The sequence below is a fragment of the Poecilia latipinna genome, unplaced genomic scaffold, assembly GCF_001443285.1.
Source record: "Poecilia latipinna isolate Pla-1442-1.1 unplaced genomic scaffold, P_latipinna-1.0 Scaffold1450, whole genome shotgun sequence".
Classification (NCBI taxonomy): domain Eukaryota; kingdom Metazoa; phylum Chordata; class Actinopteri; order Cyprinodontiformes; family Poeciliidae; genus Poecilia; species Poecilia latipinna.
This window is the reverse complement of record NW_015114066.1, coordinates 46,128-64,540: the sequence shown is the minus strand read 5'-3', so window position 1 is coordinate 64,540 and position 18,413 is coordinate 46,128. Positions and strand designations below refer to the sequence as shown.

Here is an 18,413-nt window from a genome sequence, read left to right as displayed (position 1 = left end):
TTTTTTTTTTTTTTTTTTTTTTTTTTTTTTTTTAAAATTCAAAATTTTCACCCAAAAAAAAAAAAAAAAAAAAAAAAAAAAAAGTTCCCCAAATGGGTGTTTTTGGGGAAATTTTTCCCCAAAAAAAAAAAATTGTTTTTTTTTTTTTTTTTTTTTTTTTTTTTTTGATGAGCTGAAACTTTGAAGTTCGACAAAGAAGCAAAACAGAAGAACAATGTAAAAGGGCAAACACCTTTTTAACGTCACTGTATCTAAGATGTCTGGAACGCAACATAAATCTGGTTGAACCTTTTGACAAGTTGCTGAGTTCTTCATATTACTTTTATTAGTGATGTACCTCTACTAAGCATTATTGCTAAGAAGGAAAACGACTTCTGCAATATGGCTTAATAACTGTCACGTTATGGCACGAAAATCATGCGAAGGAACAAATTGGATGAAAGATCTACTTGATCACCATCCCAGTAAAAGCAACATAATTTAAGGCAAGCACATTCAATAGTTTAGACACCTGACTGATCATTGAACTTTTCCGATCGATGAAACACTGTGAGTCCGTGACTCTTCACAGCTGTAGATGGCGATTGCTGACTCTTCTTGCAGCAACTTACTTAACGTATATCTGAGAAACTAATCACTGCCTTCTTTTCAAATGAACCAAATTCAGTCGTCTGAAACAAAAAAAGAGTTGCACCGGACAGGCTGTGGACTGAGGAGGCATAAGCAATTTCCAAGAAGTGAACTGAAAGACTCTGCTCTTTCACTCTTTGAGGCACGAGAAGCTGGATTAAAGAGAAGCTGCGAGGATGTGGATGGGGATGCCTAAAGGAAACGCTGAGTGAGTGCCTTTACATCCAGAACCATCCCTCTGATCACACAGCATGCTGAACAAGGGCAAAGCCGTTTCTCTGCCTAACCCCGATTCCAAAGCAACGGGTAGCCATCCGTGCAAATTGCCAAAACTTTTCCTCTGGAAAGATGCGCCTCTTTCTAAGCTTTCTGTTTGTACTTTCACATTATGTCGATGATGCAGAACTTGATACTTCTAGTCTAGAAGCATTTTAAGTGCATTTTGACTTAATTTTTTGTGTAACGTCAATGACTTTCCAACGTATTCAGCCTAAGATTCAATTATTTTTCCGCAAGCTGGGTTTATAAGGATAGAGCATGAATCTTTTGTCTTTATTTGTGTTTCATATCTTACAGTATTTAAAGACTCTTTGTGTGGTGTCTCTTTGCTATACTTTTGTGGGTGATTATTTGCAAGCTATTATAATATAATTGAGAATATTTATGAACAGATTTTTTTGAAAGATAAATGGGAAAAAAGCATATATCATAATAAAGAATGTAATTTCATGTTTGAAACAGTTTTTTCCAGACGTTGAATTTAAAGACCACAAGGTGGCAGTGTTGCCTTTGTATTGGTCGTGAGCAATTCCCCACCACGAAGAAGCAGAATTGTATCAAGTCAATTAGAATCAAACAACAACATACACTAAATCGAATAAGTCCCGAAATTAACATCTTTATTTACATTTTTAAGGTGAGCATCAGGCTTTTTACATTATTTTAGTAGGATTTTATGGACTCATTCAACTGAGGTTCAGAGACGTAGACTACTGTTTCTAGATTTCCTTATTTTTTTTGTCTAATGTAAATGTTTCAGATATCCAAATAAATTAAATAAACGACAGAACCAAATAATTTAATTTTTGACCAACCTGGCCCTGCATGAAAATAAGACTGAGGTTCTCATTAGATATGATTTAACTGTAATTAACCACATATTTTATTAGTGTTTCATAGCCACAGGTTAATTCGTGAGCATAAATACCCATGAATAGGACCTGTCTGACATCTAGTAAACTAAAAAACTCAAAAGAGCAACACAAAGGCGCCCCAAAAACACAGAGTTTGTTTTTAAGGCTTTCTAACCCCAACAAACCATAAAGCGTCTTTGTTTAAAAATATTTTTATTTTTTTCCTGTTGGACAACAACTAGTGCAAAATACATGCAAACTGAAAACGGGAAACCGTGTAAGCGGACGAGGAAGGCTCGGTCCAAACACCGGCTAGCTAGCTAGCGAACTAGCTAGCAGCACGCCGAACTTGCCGGTGTTGATGTTCGGTTTTCTACCCCGCCGCCCTGCGCCGGTCCGTTTGCTTTGCTCAAAGCGGAACACAGCAGGCTGGTTCCGCACTCGCTAACCTAAGCAAAGCATACAAATGAGCCAAGTGATCCATACCAGTTCCCACTACATCCATTTAACCACATTCATTATTCAAGGATACAAAAGCACTCAGTCAAATCTGAGCTCATACACATATTTCCTCACTCCGCCCCGCCTGCCCCTCGACTCTGCTGCTTACCGCATGAAAGATTCATTCCTACCTTTCTGGAAACAATGCGTGCAGGACATTTTTTCAATATGTAAGCCCGATTGCCCTTAAATTCTTAAAATCTGAGTCTGGGGAGGAAACGTGGGGAGAAATAAAGGGTCTAGAAACGAAAATGTGTTTGTTGTCAGTGTTCCTACACAGCCTTGAGAAGTCTGGAAAAATGTGGAACATGTCAGGTTTGGATAGGTAGAGAAAGAAGGAATGAAGTGAGAAAATTATTGATTTTCCAGACATTTTTCCTTCTTCTAATGTCTAAAGACAAAAAGACACATTGATTCAAATTAAATGGCTGTGCTTCATCTTTGATTTGCTGCCTAACGCCTTGATTTCAGCTTTGCTGTTTGACTTAATGACTGAATCCATACTCATTCAGAAATAATGAGGGGCCATTTCACTACATGTTTGTTCTTCACAGCTTCAATTCAGGCAAAACTGGCCATGACAGCAGAAAAATAAAAAGACTAAACTGTTTTTTTGTTGTTTTTTTCAAATGTAACGGATCCAAAGCTCACAAATTGTCTTTAAAAGAACCTGCTTCAGTCTAGGACAGGGGTCTGCAACCTTTAGAGTCTACAGAGGCATTTATTTTCAACATAGAGCTCACTTAGAACTCCAAACGTTACATGACTTCTAGAAAAAGACAACTTATAATTTTATACTAAAGAAAGTGTGTTAAAAGAATCAACATTTTATTTCTTTAAAGTTTTCAAATAATGAAAAACGTCATTTTCCAAAAAGAGGATAAATAAATTTTCTTCTATAGGATGTTGATATTTGTGGAAAAAAAAGAAGAAGCAAATTTTCAAACTTATTACAAGAAAAATTGATTAAACAAATATATGCTACTGGTACTTGTGGAAATTCAATGCAGTTATTCCATGAAAAACTTAAAACTTGCAGCTGCTGAAACATCTGTAGTTAAAAACATTAGCCGAGTTATTGTGGAGCCGTATGTTGCTGACCCCCGTTCTAGAATATTTCAAGATTTAAAGACTTTCGACTCTTCAAAAGCAGAGAAATGGTCCAAATTCACACTCTGAAAACCAAAAGCCATGTCTTGTTTTGTTTTTCAGAATCAAAATAAGAAGAATTTTATTGTCAATGTCGGAAAGACAACAAAATTGCAGTTCCAGTTCCAGTGATTTTGATGAAACTTTAAAAAAAAAAAAAAAAAAAAAAAACCTACAGATGACAAGAATAGGCTGGTTCAAAGTAAATAATTTAAAAATGAAATATAAAACTGCATGACTAAAATTTGAGTCCTGAAACGTGTGGAATATTTAGGGGACAACGTGTAGAGACCCTGAGTTCTTCGCTTCCTTGTACGACTACAACTGATTGTGAGTCAGACACTAAAAGCCGTTCAGCTTTCCCCTGCTCGGCGTAAAACCGCATCCTACAGCCAGCACGGTCTCACTGCATGTTCTTCAAAAGCACAAAGAGTGTACCACTGACATATAAAGATGTCAACACGACTGATTGATCCAGACGGAACATATTGACACTGGGATTTCGGAGTGCAGTCTGCTGAGATGCTGCCTGGCTGTCTGAAGACATTGTTGACTCTGTTTTGCGCTCTGCGAGTCATTTCGTCTGCCTCCGTCAGGCAACAGATTTGCGCTGGAGCAGCGTTAACAGAGGCGTCTCGCTCCATGCAGGTTACGGATCAGTGCCATCCGAAGTTTTGCCCCGCGAGCTGGTAGAAGCGCTGGTTGTGAGGCTTGTAGAAATCCCTCAGTTTCCGGATCACCTCTGGGTCTATGGAGACGTGTGTCCTCCCTTTTGTCTTCCCCAGACAGTGGGGTTTACTGCTGCCCTCTGGCTTCTTTAGGCAGGGAAATCCTTTTGTTTTGTTGAAGTAGAAGTGCTTGTCTGTGACTATCCTCTGCAGGCCCAGAAAGTCCTGGACTTTGCCCAGTTCTCCAGCCGGGTCAGAGATGAGCCTCTCCCCGCTGACCAGATGGATCTGATTCCTGGGGAACCAAGCCAGCCAACGCTCCATGTGTTGTGCGTAGAGGCCGATCCACAGTGGGCTCCACAGAGAGTCAATCTGACCTAGAGATACAGGTAGGGAGAAAAGGGGACTGGTTATTATGTGGAAATGTTTTTAGGCTGGGGTCTGGACACGGAAACATTCGGTTCTAGTCAACGGTGTGGCCAAGGTCAAAGTATTTGACATCTACAATTGCTCCCAGGCAAACTAATCCAGACGGTAATAAATGATTCTGAGAGTAAAATGAAGGTGTTGAAAATGTTGGATTCAATATACAACCATGGAGTGGTCTTGTACTTTGCAATATAGTAGCTTCTTTTGGTAGCATGCTAAGGACCTGTTAGCGATATAGCCAGGGAACGTAAGAAGATTTGACTTAATAAATAGCATGGATTGACCTTAAGTTTCTTTTTTTAAATGTGGTTTTCATGAAAGTTTATGAGCATTCATAGCTGACTTGGATCAGATAAATATGTTTGCATCTTCATTTTTCTATGGATAAAAAGTTTGTAATGCTAATTCTAAAGACAGCTAATGGTTAGCTGAGTAGAAACAGACACCTAGTTGGATGCGTGTGATCTTCTTGACAATGAGTGATCCTCCTGTAGATGTTACAATTTTGTTGATACTGTTGAAATTTTAGTTTTTTTATACAAACACGCAAAAAATATCAAACAGTCTCTGATTTTTGGTTGCTTTGAGTACACGAGAACTCAAAGTGATGGATGATTTCTCAGGTGATTTCATTTGCTTCACATCACCTCCAGGACATACCATGGTCAAAGCTAAGGTCTTGGTAATACTTTTAATGATGAAATGTAATTTCCCAAAGCGTACCTGTGGTGCGGTTCTTGAAGGCCAGGCTCTCAAAGGACGGGATTCCGGGGGTCTTGGAGATGATCTGCGTATAATCTGATATGGCTCGCGTCACAGGGTCGCGAACGACCACTATCAGCTTCACATCCTGCGACATGGCATGGACCCGCGCTGGCGTGTCCACTGTGACGAAGTACCGGGGCGTCTTCTCCATGACTATTTGCCCATCAAGGGCTTTGGGCATCATACTTCTGGAGGTAGAAGACAAAATAATTTAGGTTAGACGACTGCTTTCAAAAGTCTGTACACCCACCTCCACTAAAATAACAGGTTTTTGAAACCAAAGGGTTGAGAAAATTAAGAATTTCAATATAACATTTTGTTCAGCACGTTAGTGTTTTTGCTAACTTAGCTTCCCCTAAGTTATTTTATATTAACGCTAATTAGCTGTTTTGTAAATTTTCAGTTGAGTAAAGTTTGACATCTGTGTTGAAGTTTTGGTTATTGACTATTAATAATTCTTCGGTCATTTAGTCTAGATATGTTCAAATCGAAGTCTTGAGTTTCCCACAACTTTAAGATGTGTTCCTGGTCTTGAATGAAATGGCTGAATTACTTCCTAAACATGCAGTGAAGCTCTCCAAAGTCTTCCTAATGACCTAATTACTTAACTCAGTTTAAAGTTTGAGTAAAGCAATTAGGCTTTCTGACCGAAGCCAACTAGGGAAAATCAGTTAGCAAAATACCTTGAAACTGAAACCATGAGTGAAATGTCTGTTCCAGAAAGCAAATCTGGCACTGTTGAGGGTGATATACAATGTAGCAACACTAGTATTACTGACACGTAATGAGTATCAGCGTTGTTGAATTTAGCCTATTAGCATTAGCTTCCACTAAATAGCATGTTTTTATCATTAGTGGAGCTAATGTTTATGAGCAGTGCATTCAGGTTAGTGCTACTACCTTTTTAGTTTTTGTTCCTGATGAATACCTCTGCATATTATTTATGTCAATTTATTTACACAAATTTTGCATTAACATTGTAAAGGTTAATATAAAATTAACATTTACATTAACAATCTAAATGTTAATGTAAAATTAACATTTTCAAATTAAACGTGAATTTTGCAAGGGCAAAAAAATTCACATTTGCCGTTGTATTTTGAAATAAAGCATAACACTATTAAATCTGGCTTTACCTCATTTGATTAAGTTATATTTACCATCTCACAGAACCGGAGTGTGGATAAAGATGATACACGTTTTTTTCTGTTGTAAATTTGTTCAGTATGTAGTAATATCCTTAGTCAACAGTGAGATCACCCTCTTGTCAGAGCGTACACCCATTCCCACACACACACACGGTCTGCCTCATACAAGCCCACACCCCATTATTCACTCTGACATTCATCATACAAAACACATGACAGCATGAGCCGTGACAGGGCATCGTAACCCTGACCGACATCCAGATGAAAGCAGCGCAACACAAATACAAAGAGTCTCTCCCTGATCCCGTCCAGCGTTGCGCTCCTCTGTCTCCACGCCAAAGCCCAGCAGATGGGATTCATTTAGCAGTAAATGACTCCAGAGGCCCTGCAGGACCGGCTGGAGGCTCGGGGACATCTGCCAGCACACCTGCCATACACCTGGTCGGCTGGCCGAACACGCACAGCTCTGATTCAGCATCTCAGCTCATACGGACGGTAGGCCTGCCTTACATAACCTGGATGTAGCTTTCAAACCTTTTCCAAAGAAATCGTTTGAACAATATTGCAGAGAATGGGCAAAAATTTTATTCTTGGAAGATTTTTAAGGCAAAAACCAACAATGACAAAATAAAACATTTCACATAAGCCAAAAAAAATAACATCTTCATGGTCATTAAGTCTTAACTTACTTCTTACTTTATTTAACTCTGTCTATCCCATTGTATCTGGGGTAAAACTAGCCCAGCATTTGGGAAAAGAACATCAAACTGAATTTTAATAATGGTGGTCGTCGTGTGATAGTCTGTTGCTATATAGCCTCTTTATTACCTGGTGTCATCATCACCATGACAACAGACTGGAACCATGAATTTTGTTCTGCTACAGAAAATTATTTTGACTTCAGGAAAACGATCCAGAACACAACAGGAAGTCCACAGAATGGCTCGCAGTGACTACTATGGAGTGGCATAGTCAAAGTCTGGAGATGCTGTGACATAAATTCAGACAGGCTTTTGTTTTTTTGTCATGTTTGAAAAACCTCCAGGGAGACGCAATTAGAACAATTCAGCCCAGGGAAGCACCACTAGTTATTAAGTTTAGGGGGGGAAATTACTTTTTTTTTCCAACGTAGAAATGTGTTGGTTTGAATAATTTTTCAGGTTATTTTTGTCTGACTGAGGGGGAAACATTTTCCACAGCATTGTAAATGATTTAGTAAGGGCGTTTTTCATGACCTCTACTGGCAGATTTGCTCTAACAAAGCTAAAAAAATAAGACGAGGTCATAAAACTGCACTGATGTTAGGATTCAGTGTGTGACCCTGTGACATTTTTTTTTTTTTTTGCAGGAATCTTTGTTTTTTGTCGCTTTGTCCTACTTTGATTTAAAAAAAAACACAGTACTGTTTTACATATTTGAAAGAAAAAGTTTTTAATGAGTATTGAATGTGGCATTAATAAAAGAAGGACAAGCAGAGAGCACACACACACACACACACACACACACACACACACACAGCTGATAAGAGCCAGGACAGGAAGCTCTAGCAGCGTTCTGCTGTTGGCTCAGGTTTCAGGTGCTCCTGAAACACAAACCTCCCATCAATATCTTCTCCCTTCAAATCTGACAAACACTCACACACACACACACACGCATGCACACAGCGATTCCATTTGATCAGATGAGTGTGAGGCAGTTTTCACCGCCGCTTAGCCTGAAGACTTCCCTTTTAACTCTAATAACCCAGAGCAGGAGGAGCCACGCAGTCTGTTACACACACACACACACACATGCACACACACACAAAGACCTGGCATGTGCAAGGTACACACACACACACACACACACAATGCAAAAACACAAACATACATTCATTATTCACTCATTAGTCAATTGCTCACTATCTTCCCTTGGCTCTCCCCGTGGACCCATTTCTAGTGGACACACACACACACATAACGAGAGGCATTTTTTTAAAATCACACACAGACAATCGGCAGACTTAAGAGGTGGGTGTGATGGAGTTTTACCACAGCCTTTAAAGGGAGCCCGTCTGCGTGTGTTTATGTATATGTGTGTGTGTGTGTCCCAGATCTGTTGCTGTGAGTGTTTCAAATGAAAGGGGTGGATGACTGATGAAGGAATGATGGCAGTGGACGCAAACGCGCCTCCATTAGCAATCTGCTTGCGAACAGCCTCAGAGCCGAGAGCCCCCATACCATTACCTAAGCACAAAGAGCTAATTACCGCCCCCCTAAGAGCACCATCAAAAGAAAATGTCTCTTATAAATATGTTTCTGCTATGAGCTTAGCTCACGCAGGCCGCGCTAATTGACGGACAAAATAGCCGTTAGCTTGTCGAGCAACAAAAACGCGTCTCCCACTCCAAGCTTGAGGACACGTCTGTGACTTCAAATCCATTCAAATGAAAACACTGTGTTGCGTAACGTTTACTCAGCAACACAATGCAGTTTGTTATTCGTGTGTCGGCTGCGTGTCACCGGAGCAGCTCCTAAAATCACCTGCCTTGTGGGTGGCTTTGCAGCGCCTTAGCAAAAACATTCATAACATACTCTTGTTCGCCTACAGCCGTAAACTTCCAACGTGTTTCATTATGATCTTACGTCATATACCATCAAAAAGGAGCACAATAAATATGACACTTCACTCAGAAGAAGGTAAAAATTTGCAAAATAAAAACTAGTAGCATATTTTTTTTAATTAAAAATGACTGTGTAGGTTGCTATGTTGTTGATTTCTCAAAATGACTGAGCAGAATTTAATTATATTTTATCAGTATTGAATGAGCAATCGATTCTCCCCAACGGGAACTTTAATTGCCCTACACTTCCGCCCCAGGAATTGAGCCACACAATCATTATTAAATCAATAGTTTTTACTTAAGGTAGAAGTTTTTAAAATCTACTCGGTTATATGAATTGTCACTTTGTTGGCATACTTTTTTTTTTTTACACAGCTGAAAACACAACATTACCCGATACAGGAGGTGATGAAACACAAAATGTCAGGTTAACATCAGATCTTGTGGTTTTGCCACAGCAGTGACCTCTCCTGGACTTCGTCTGTAAAGTAGGAGGTAAAGCCTCCGCTGTGTTTCGAAAGACACACTAGCAGATCATCTGGAGGCACCATGTGTCAGAGAAAGTCAACTCCCAAAACAGGGCAGCCAAATTAATTGGCAGTTTAAATTCCAGCTTCAGCCGCATCTCTGTGCTCCTCGTTTACTGCTTAGTGCGAGATCAAACGTACAACATGATGGGCAGAGGGATTATCCAGCAGCTTACATTAAGCCTCTGCTTGCCTTTGAGGAACCTCTCTTTTTGTCGTTCATTTTCCAATATCGCGGCGAACCTCCCTCGTGAGTTACCTCGAGCCGGCCAAGGCCACGGGCTATTGATCCTGCGGGGTAGGGGTCCCGAGTGTAGTCGTGGAGCTGGGTGGGATTACATATGTTTATACTGGGAGCGTTATGATGGGGCGTATGAAGCGAGGAGGTGTTGGTGATGATGGAGGTGTAGCGGCGGCGGGGGCTCAGCTGGGACCGGAGAGTGGCAGGTGGAGGCTGAGGTTAGCCAGATCCCTCCGGAGCCCCATCAGTGGCATGCTGTGTCATGTGATGTGTGCCGCATCTGCATCTGTTAAAAAATGTGAAGCAATTACTTTGTCCATCACTAAGTCTGTTAGGGCGTAGTTGGAGGCGGGTGTGGGATTCAGTTTATCGCCGATATCTGTGTCAGGAATGAAACAGCAGCCAATCAAATTACATTTACTCTCCACACCCGACTGCTGGTTTCTGAACAGATTATGAGATTTGCGTTTGTTTCCTTTTTTCATACATTTGCATGAGTGTGTGTTACGGGGAGAACCACTCATCCGTTTCCTCTGTATGGGGGACTATTAAGGAATCAGTCCATTGTGGCTGTGCCCTGTCCACTTCCAGGAGACATCCATCATACAGGGGCCCCCAATGTACACCCCCACACCCTGCACTTTTGGTTTCCAAAGCCCCAGGGGAGGGCCTTAATGAGGGCCGGATAGCTCCACCCGTCTGGGCCTTATGGTGATCACCATCAGTACAGTACAGTGACACGGCGAGTAGCTAGCACCTGAACCCCAGCACGGACATAAGTGATAGTCTATGCGACATCACATCTGTCGCTTAATCACCTAGAGGATTAACAACGCTTTGAGGTAAGCATTGGCAAGAGGCCCCACGTCATACCATCAGAAAATGCTTTCGCACTGGCCGCTAGTAATTTATTTACTAGCAGATTTGTAATCTTCTCCGATTTGGACGCTAATTACAATCTATTGTTCAAGCACAAGAACACAAGAATGTGTTTTGCATAGCAGAACAAGGTCGTCAACATATAGGTATGATTTTTAGATCTCACAGGAGGATCTATGGAAATGTTCCACTAGAGCAACTGAATTTGAAAAGAAGAAAAAAATCAGCTCAGATTTTTTTACATACACATATAGAGCATATAGAGATATAGAGATAAACCAGACCAACAAATAATACCAACATACCCCAGGCCAAAGAAAGTAAATGAGTGTTTTTTTTTACAAGATTTTATTTCATTGTGACTTCTTTCAAGTAACACAGTAAGTCAAATCTGTGCCTGTACCTCAGAGTCAATAATGTATTGATAAATGGTGTTGTGCCATAAGAGCAGAAACAGTAGCCTGCATGTCTATAGAGTGTAAATCATTCTCCCTAATGTGAAGTGTCCTGAAGAAAAGGTAAACCAAACACCTTCGCACACAACTTGCAAGCGGGTTTGTACAGGTACCTTTGATTTACATATTTGTACAGAGCCTGAATCAAACCCTAGCCATAACCCATTTTAAATCCAAACCTAACCCCTAACCCGGATCAAAGACATGATCTCCTTCCACACGACATGCTCTTGGTCCCCCTGAAGACTACCAGTCCTCACAAAGTCGATGATTGTTACAGCCAAGGTTCTAATGATGTACAAACACTGGAAGACAGACACACACACACTTACGCAGAGGGCCAGCTCTGATGACAGTCCCCCAGGTTGAAGCAAAGGTCAGCAGAGATGTGTGAGATTGAGGTAACACACACTTCACCTTTCTCACCCCCAGCTCACCCAAGCCTTATCTCATCTTCCTCCGTTTTATTGACCTTTTTTCTCCTCAGTCACCCGTCATGTCACCTCCGGTCAGGAAGCACTCATAAGCAAGAAGCGAATTTCCACCTGAGTTTCAGTGAATTCCTGTGTAGCTGCGCGGAGGTAAATGGCTGTGTGTAATATGAGCCCTTTGGGCCCATCCAAGGGAGCCGGGGCGGTTATGCCAACGTAGGATAAAGCTTCCTCCTAATTGTAACAGAAGCTGAGCTGACCAAAGCTAACCACCCTAATGCTGAAGTCACCCCAAGGTCAGCACGAGGAGATAACACAATCGATCCCAGACAGAAAGGGGAAGAAGGAAACTTCCAGTGCATCTCGGGGGCCGTCGCAGTGCTCCTTTCAGATTAGATCTGGGCTTCCAGTGCCATTAGTGGATCTTTGTCGGGGGCTCTGATCTCAATTGCCCCGGTGGAAGCCAAATGTTACTTTACTCTCAAAGAAAAGAAGAGTGATTCAGGGAAAGATACACTGCTGCTGGTCCTCTTTAAATTAAAGCAATGGAGTTTGTGAGATAATCTACTGGCACACAGAATTTAATGACTCAGTTTGCGGTACAGCTGAACTTCAGTTGACCTTTTTATCTGTGCCGCCTTGATAAATCATGTTTATGTCTCGGAATGTTCACTTTTATATTCATAGTTTGTCATAATTGATATACGAGCAAAATTAATGAGTACATGTTTACTTCTACGTGTCAAAAATCCAGTCATTCGGTGCCATTTGGCTTTGGTAAAAGGCCATAATCCATTTCGCCCCTTAGCGCTCGACTCTTGTATTTGTTTTAGTTGCATTTGCAGAATGCCCTGCACTATGGTCCGCTTCCTGCTTCTAGAGCAGGAAGCAGGTCTGCTCCAAAGCAGACTAAATGTGGATGCATTTGGTCTTCGGTCCAAATGCATCCACATATGCATTTGAACTGCGCCAGAGTTCACTTCAAAAGTTCACTTTTTTGGTTGGTGTCAGACTTTGATTACGCATTCACACCTTCCCAAATGTACAGAACTTTCTAGACAAATGAATTAAAGTGGGCTAAACAGAGCTACTTTGAATTCACTCTTAGAAATTTTGGTATTATCAGACATTTTGTGAGACTTTCAATGGTGTTTCATCCAGATTAAACTCCAAGTAAGTGCTTGGTTCATGTCAACTCCAAGCACTTACTCCAAGTAAGTGCTTGGAGTTTAATCTGGAGTTTAATCATAATGAAACACATTATGATTATTGACCGAAGCTTTCTGCTACCTACAGAGCAAATATCATATTGATACCCCTCGTATTTTCTGAGTTAGAGTTCATAGTTCGTGACCTGGTAATGGCAATTCTCAGCATTCATCCATTTTGTCAACATTTTTGACTAAGTTATGTGCCTTTAATATTATATTTTCAAAATACTGAGTAGGACAGGAATGTCCTCTCTTCGTTCTGATTAAAAAAAAAAAAAAGATGTCAACCTTACAGGTTAGTCCTGATTATTATTTTTCCCCCTTTGGATTATTCCTGTCATGTTCTTTTAGGAGGGTTTTGGTTTTCTTATTCATTCTCATTAGTTTAATTTTCTGCTATTTAGGTTTGCTGTTCATTCCCTTCTTTAGCTTCTTTAGTAAGTGTTATGTTTTTCTTAGAGTTATGCTTCTTGTGTATTTGTATTTATTTTCTTAAGATTGTGATCAGGCCTGTTTCTCAGTTTGGCTTTTGAAGATCCACCATGACACCTTAGGTGGGATGTTTGCATTGACTGAAAGTTTTCAATCCTCAACAGCTTTCCTATACATGTTGTGAAGACTTGATTTTTTTTTTCTTTCCTTCTACTTCTGCCTATTACTCATATTTCTGCAGTTGAACTTAAAAAAAACTAATGTAATATTCAGCAGTAACATTCAGCGTACAGTTTTTACACTTCATTTTTTTAGAAAATGCAAATATCTATAGTTTCCATTTCACTTATTTTTAGTATTAGTATTAAAAACGTTCTATGTTTAGTGTTGTTCTTTTTTTTTTATAACCTCAGAAACAAAGATGTGTGTCCTTTGTCTGCCAGTGTGTTCAGGGCGTGGGCCTCGTGTTATGAAGTGATGTGAACACATCATTAACTCTCAGCGCAAAGTGACCCAGAGTCAGAGGTCAATTGACAGAGCTGACAGTGATGTCAAGTGGTTCAACACACAGCGAGGCCCATCTGGTCTGAGGGAGAGACGGGACAATCTGCTGTCACACGCGCGCATTACCCTCTGATTTTGGGGGCATTTCAACAAAGTGTTGCTATACTGGTATTGTTTAGATTCTCACAAAATATATTTACTTCTGGTAGCTTCTGTGGCAACCAAAGCAAGGGAGGTCTGTCTATTTTCTATATGATATGGCATTTAAAAAGCAGAATACATCAGCAGCCCCAGATTATCACTTTACCAAAGCCATGAAATGTTAGGATGTAACTAAAGGCATAACGTATAAGAAGTTCCACACACAACAAGTAAGACCGTACATCATTTTCCCAAAAGGAAAAATGACTGAGCTTTTGTTTTCTTTCTGCTCAGCAGTGGGGTTGTTTGGCCTTGAATCTCTCCTCTTAATGACACATTTGCTCAGTTTATTTCTCGTTTTACAACCATGAACACAGACTTTAACTGAAGGTGGTGTTTTCATTTGTTGCTCTTGGAGTAGTTTTGGTAGAGGCCGGCCACTCCTGGGAAGATTCACCCATGTTCCATGTTTTCTTTGCATGCGGTTGGCTGCTGGCTCTCACCGTGTGTCGCTGGAGTCCCAAAGCCATGGGAATGACTTCAGTTTCAACTTTGCTGCTTATCTTTTCTTGAATGTCTTTATGTGACAATGTGTTGGCTTTTTTAGTCAGCTTTCAGCCTGCTTAAAGTCTGCAGTAATCAGGCCTGCTTGGCTGATCGATTAGTTTTTACCCTAAGGGCCTGGTTGGTTTAATTAGCTTGTTTTCCCTTAATAAGTGAACTTATTTATTATGGGTTTTTTTTTTAGTAATAATCTGAAACTTTTATGATTTTATGTGTTTCGTTTAGGGCTAGGTTGAGCCCTGTATTAACATATAGGCTGACGATAACTTGATTTCTCTAGGCTACATCAAGATTGTGAGCCAAAAATGTTGATTTGTTGGAAGATTAACTTCAACTTCAAGTCTTGGATACTGAAAGCTAAGAAGATTAAAATATGATAAATAAAAAGGTCTTGATGTTTTTTTTATCTTTTCTGAAAAGGTTTCTTATAAGAACAGGATTATTTCTTTATGGTTCCAGTTCGACGTTTTGCCAGTTGGGACCCTCATGGTTTGCCATTTTGCTCTTTTCTGCTCCCATTTAAAACCCCTGAGCAAACCATTAACCAACGCAAATTAGTTTTTTCCCTCTCTCTCTCTGTGCGTCTGAACATAAATTACATCGTATTTCCACTTAATGTGGTTCTAGTCCTATTTTGGACCAGATGGCTTTTATGAACCCTGCTCAAACCAAAATATCTCCAAACGACCTTCCTCTGGTAGAAAATCATTTTCGAGCTATGCAACCACATTTCCATGCAGTAGAGTAGATTGGAGAACGTTTCTGTAAGCTCTGGTTGTCAAATTTCTTATAAACATACCCTGGAAAGTGTAGAAATGAGTGTGCGGTTGGTGGCGAAACGTCCCGTGGCAGGCGGCTTGATTTCAGTCCAGAAAAGTTATACCTGAGAGGACGAAGAGGCAAAAAAAACGGCACCCTTTTATAACAGAACCGTTCCAAACTTTTAGCTTAGACGACTGTCCTGATGGGCTTTGTTCAAATAAATATTTTCTTACTATTTTAATTTGAAAGAGAAGTCAGCATCTTAAGATTTTCCGCATGACATCTTTAAAATCTTTGTACAGTTATCCCGAGTCTAGCGGCATGAAATCCTCCAGTCCACACAGTTGTAAAAACTTTAATAAAGCACTTAAATCTGAGGAAAACATTTTTATATCCCCCTTACTATCTCAAACAGAACTGAGTCTCCATGTGTGCCTTTTCGATGATTTCCAAGTTTTCATTGAGCAGGCCGAAAGAAGAGCCACATGACAACAGTAACATCTGGCTCCTGCTTCAAAGATGATTACTCTGCTACTCTTGGAGAACTCATCCAACAGGCCTGACTCCATGGCTCTCTGTCTCTCCATACTGTACAAACAGGCGCAGACCGCCCAGCAGGCACACACACACACACACACACACACACTATCTCAGGCACAGATTGGCAAAGCTGCCAGATGGTGGAGTCTCCCTGTCACCTAAACCACAATGAAAGAACTGCAGATAATGTAAGGGTATGTGTTTCCACAGGAGAAAGAGGGGAAAATTTAGAATAGCGAAACGAAAAGTGCCCAAACCTTGATTAAACCTCATGTAACACTACAGATATTTTAATTAGTTTTAGTAGTGATGCTAGCAAAGGTCAGCCATCCCACTCCCCACCACACAGCTTTTATTTATTTATTTATTTATTTATTTATTTATTTATTTATTTATTTATTTATTTATCTTTTTTGATTGTCTTTTGAGTCCTAAAATGATAGAACAGACATTAAAGTTAAAAGTTAGTACACTATTTTAAAAATCATAGTCGCAGAGTTTTGTTGGTTCTAAGTCGCCATTTTCTAGCATATCTGATCAGCTAATTCTACACTTGAAAACTAGAATTTACAGACTGTAAGCAATTAAAAAAACATACGCAATTCTATGATTGAAAATCAGAATGTTCAAGTATAGGAAACATATACTATACTTGAGTATACTAGAGCAATAATTTAGCTATCCGTAAGGAATAACAGCTAGCAAAGGTACGGAATAACAGTTAGCTAACAGAGATGCTAGCAAAGGTCCCACCCCCCACCACACAAATTTTATTTATTTATTTATTTATCATTGTTTGATTGTGTCGTGGGTCCTATAGCTCTAGCTGTTGTTTCTAGCAGTTTTTATTGGTCCTTAGCAATAACCATCCCAAGGTGGATATACTACAAATATATATATATATATATATATATATATATATATATATATATATATATATGAATCGCCTGAAAGACTGCTACAACTTTTTGTTTACTCAAGATTAAATCTGCCGCCCCTATCCGTCAGCCACTTAAATAAAATAATAAATCCTAGATATATACCTATAGGTTCTAGTCTAATCTTTTTTATAGATGAAAAAGTGCACTACAAACCTTTTTTTTAAAACATATATACCGTACACAAATACTTAATAAGAGAACGGCTGAGTTGGATTCCGGTGTTGCGCGTGCATACCTGTACCAGTCCAGCCCGCGTGCGTAATGCCGATCAAAGAAGTGCGGCTCGGACCCCAGAGCGCGGATGTCCGGGTGGAGCCGCAGGAACTCCAGCAGTGCCCTCGTGCCGCCCTTCTTCACCCCGATGATGAGAGCCTGGGGCAGCCTGCGCGCGGCCGTCCACTCCTTCCCCGAGCTGTTGGTCTCCGGCGCGGGGTGGCCGCTTCCCAGCGCGTCGCTTCCGTTCCCCTCCTGCCGCCATCCCGACGCCCTCGCGAGGAAGTCGCGCGCGGACGGCTTGATTTCAGAGTTCTCCGCGAGTTCCGACTCGCAGCCTCCAGTGAGAAGGTAGACCAGGGAGAAGCAGATGATGCTCAGAGAGGAGGCGATGGTGAGCCGGTGGAAGAGCCGCCGCAGGTCGGTGTTCGGGGGGTGGAGGTGATGCTGGCTGAAGTGGTGGTGGTGGCGGTGGTAAAAGGCTGCCATCCCTCGGCTGTCAGTGCCACATGGCCGGCCATTCTACCGCGAAGTTCAGCTCACATCCTAACTCCTGGAGAGGCTCTCTGTCATTGCGCTCAGCTGCTCTCTACCTCCTTCATTTTGTGCGTCTGGAGCGCACCGAGCAGCCCCCCTTTTCTCCCTCCTTCCTGTCGTTTACTCAGCCCCAAAAAGTAATTCAGCCAGACTATTTTCTTTTCTTTTTTTGCAATCACTTACTTGCCAAGATGAGAGAAAATGAAACCGTGATATCCGAGCTGCGCTGCCGCGTCTTTGCACTTCGCGGGATTACTCTTGTCTCATCTCACGAAGATCCGCATCCAGGCATCTCTCTATCATTCTCTCTCTCTCTCTCTCTCTCTCTCTCTGCCTCCTCCTGTCTTTCAGTCTGCCTCTTCTTCCTCTCCTCCCGGTTTCATTGGGGGGTCATGGCCCGAGGCGAGTTTAATTCCATTATTATAATATCAGGCAGTCCTCGGACTGAATGAACCGAGTGCGTAAACCCGCTCACATGTTCTTTTGTCGCGCTCGTCTAATGTGACTTTCAGAGCTTTGCAAACATATAACATGCCAACTCAAAAACAAACAAACAAACAAACAAACACAAACTCCGATATATTTCACTGAAATTGCATCAAAAAAGTGGCGCATGTTCTGGGTTTCAAAATGTGGCACCTCTTCATCCCTCCACGAGAACTTTGGATTCTCAAATGGATGCAGGTATGCACTTTGACTAGGCAGGTCTAGCACATGAATTTGCTGCAGAGCTTCCTCCAAAGCATGTTTATGTACCACCACCATGTTAGATTGGGCTAAATAGCTAATCATTGCACAAAAACATATAATGGAATGGTTTAGATCAGAGCTGCATGCCTGTCAGAATGGATTAGTCAGAGTTAGGGAAGTTACCACAACTCCCAAGCTATGGAATATAGCCCCAAAAATGAGTGCATTCCCAGCCAAAAAACAAAACAAAACAAAAACAAAACAAAAAAACCACTTGATTAAGTGAAATTGCTCATGTAATATAGCTTATCTTATCTCCA

At 40.8% G+C, this 18,413-nt stretch overlaps 1 protein-coding gene across 1 annotated transcript; it reads right to left on the bottom strand.

Annotated features, from left to right (window-relative positions):
• Positions 1–3,579: 3,579 nt before the first annotated feature.
• On the bottom strand, positions 3,580–17,993 carry hs3st3l (heparan sulfate (glucosamine) 3-O-sulfotransferase 3-like). The gene is made up of 3 exons (XM_015057255.1): positions 16,889–17,993; positions 5,234–5,463; positions 3,580–4,458 (listed from the first exon to the last, which is right to left on the bottom strand). Exons 1-3 carry the CDS (start codon positions 17,353–17,355, stop codon positions 4,070–4,072), a joined length of 1,086 nt encoding a protein of 361 aa, XP_014912741.1. The 5' UTR covers positions 17,356–17,993; the 3' UTR covers positions 3,580–4,069.
• Between the last annotated feature and the right edge of the window lie 420 nt (positions 17,994–18,413).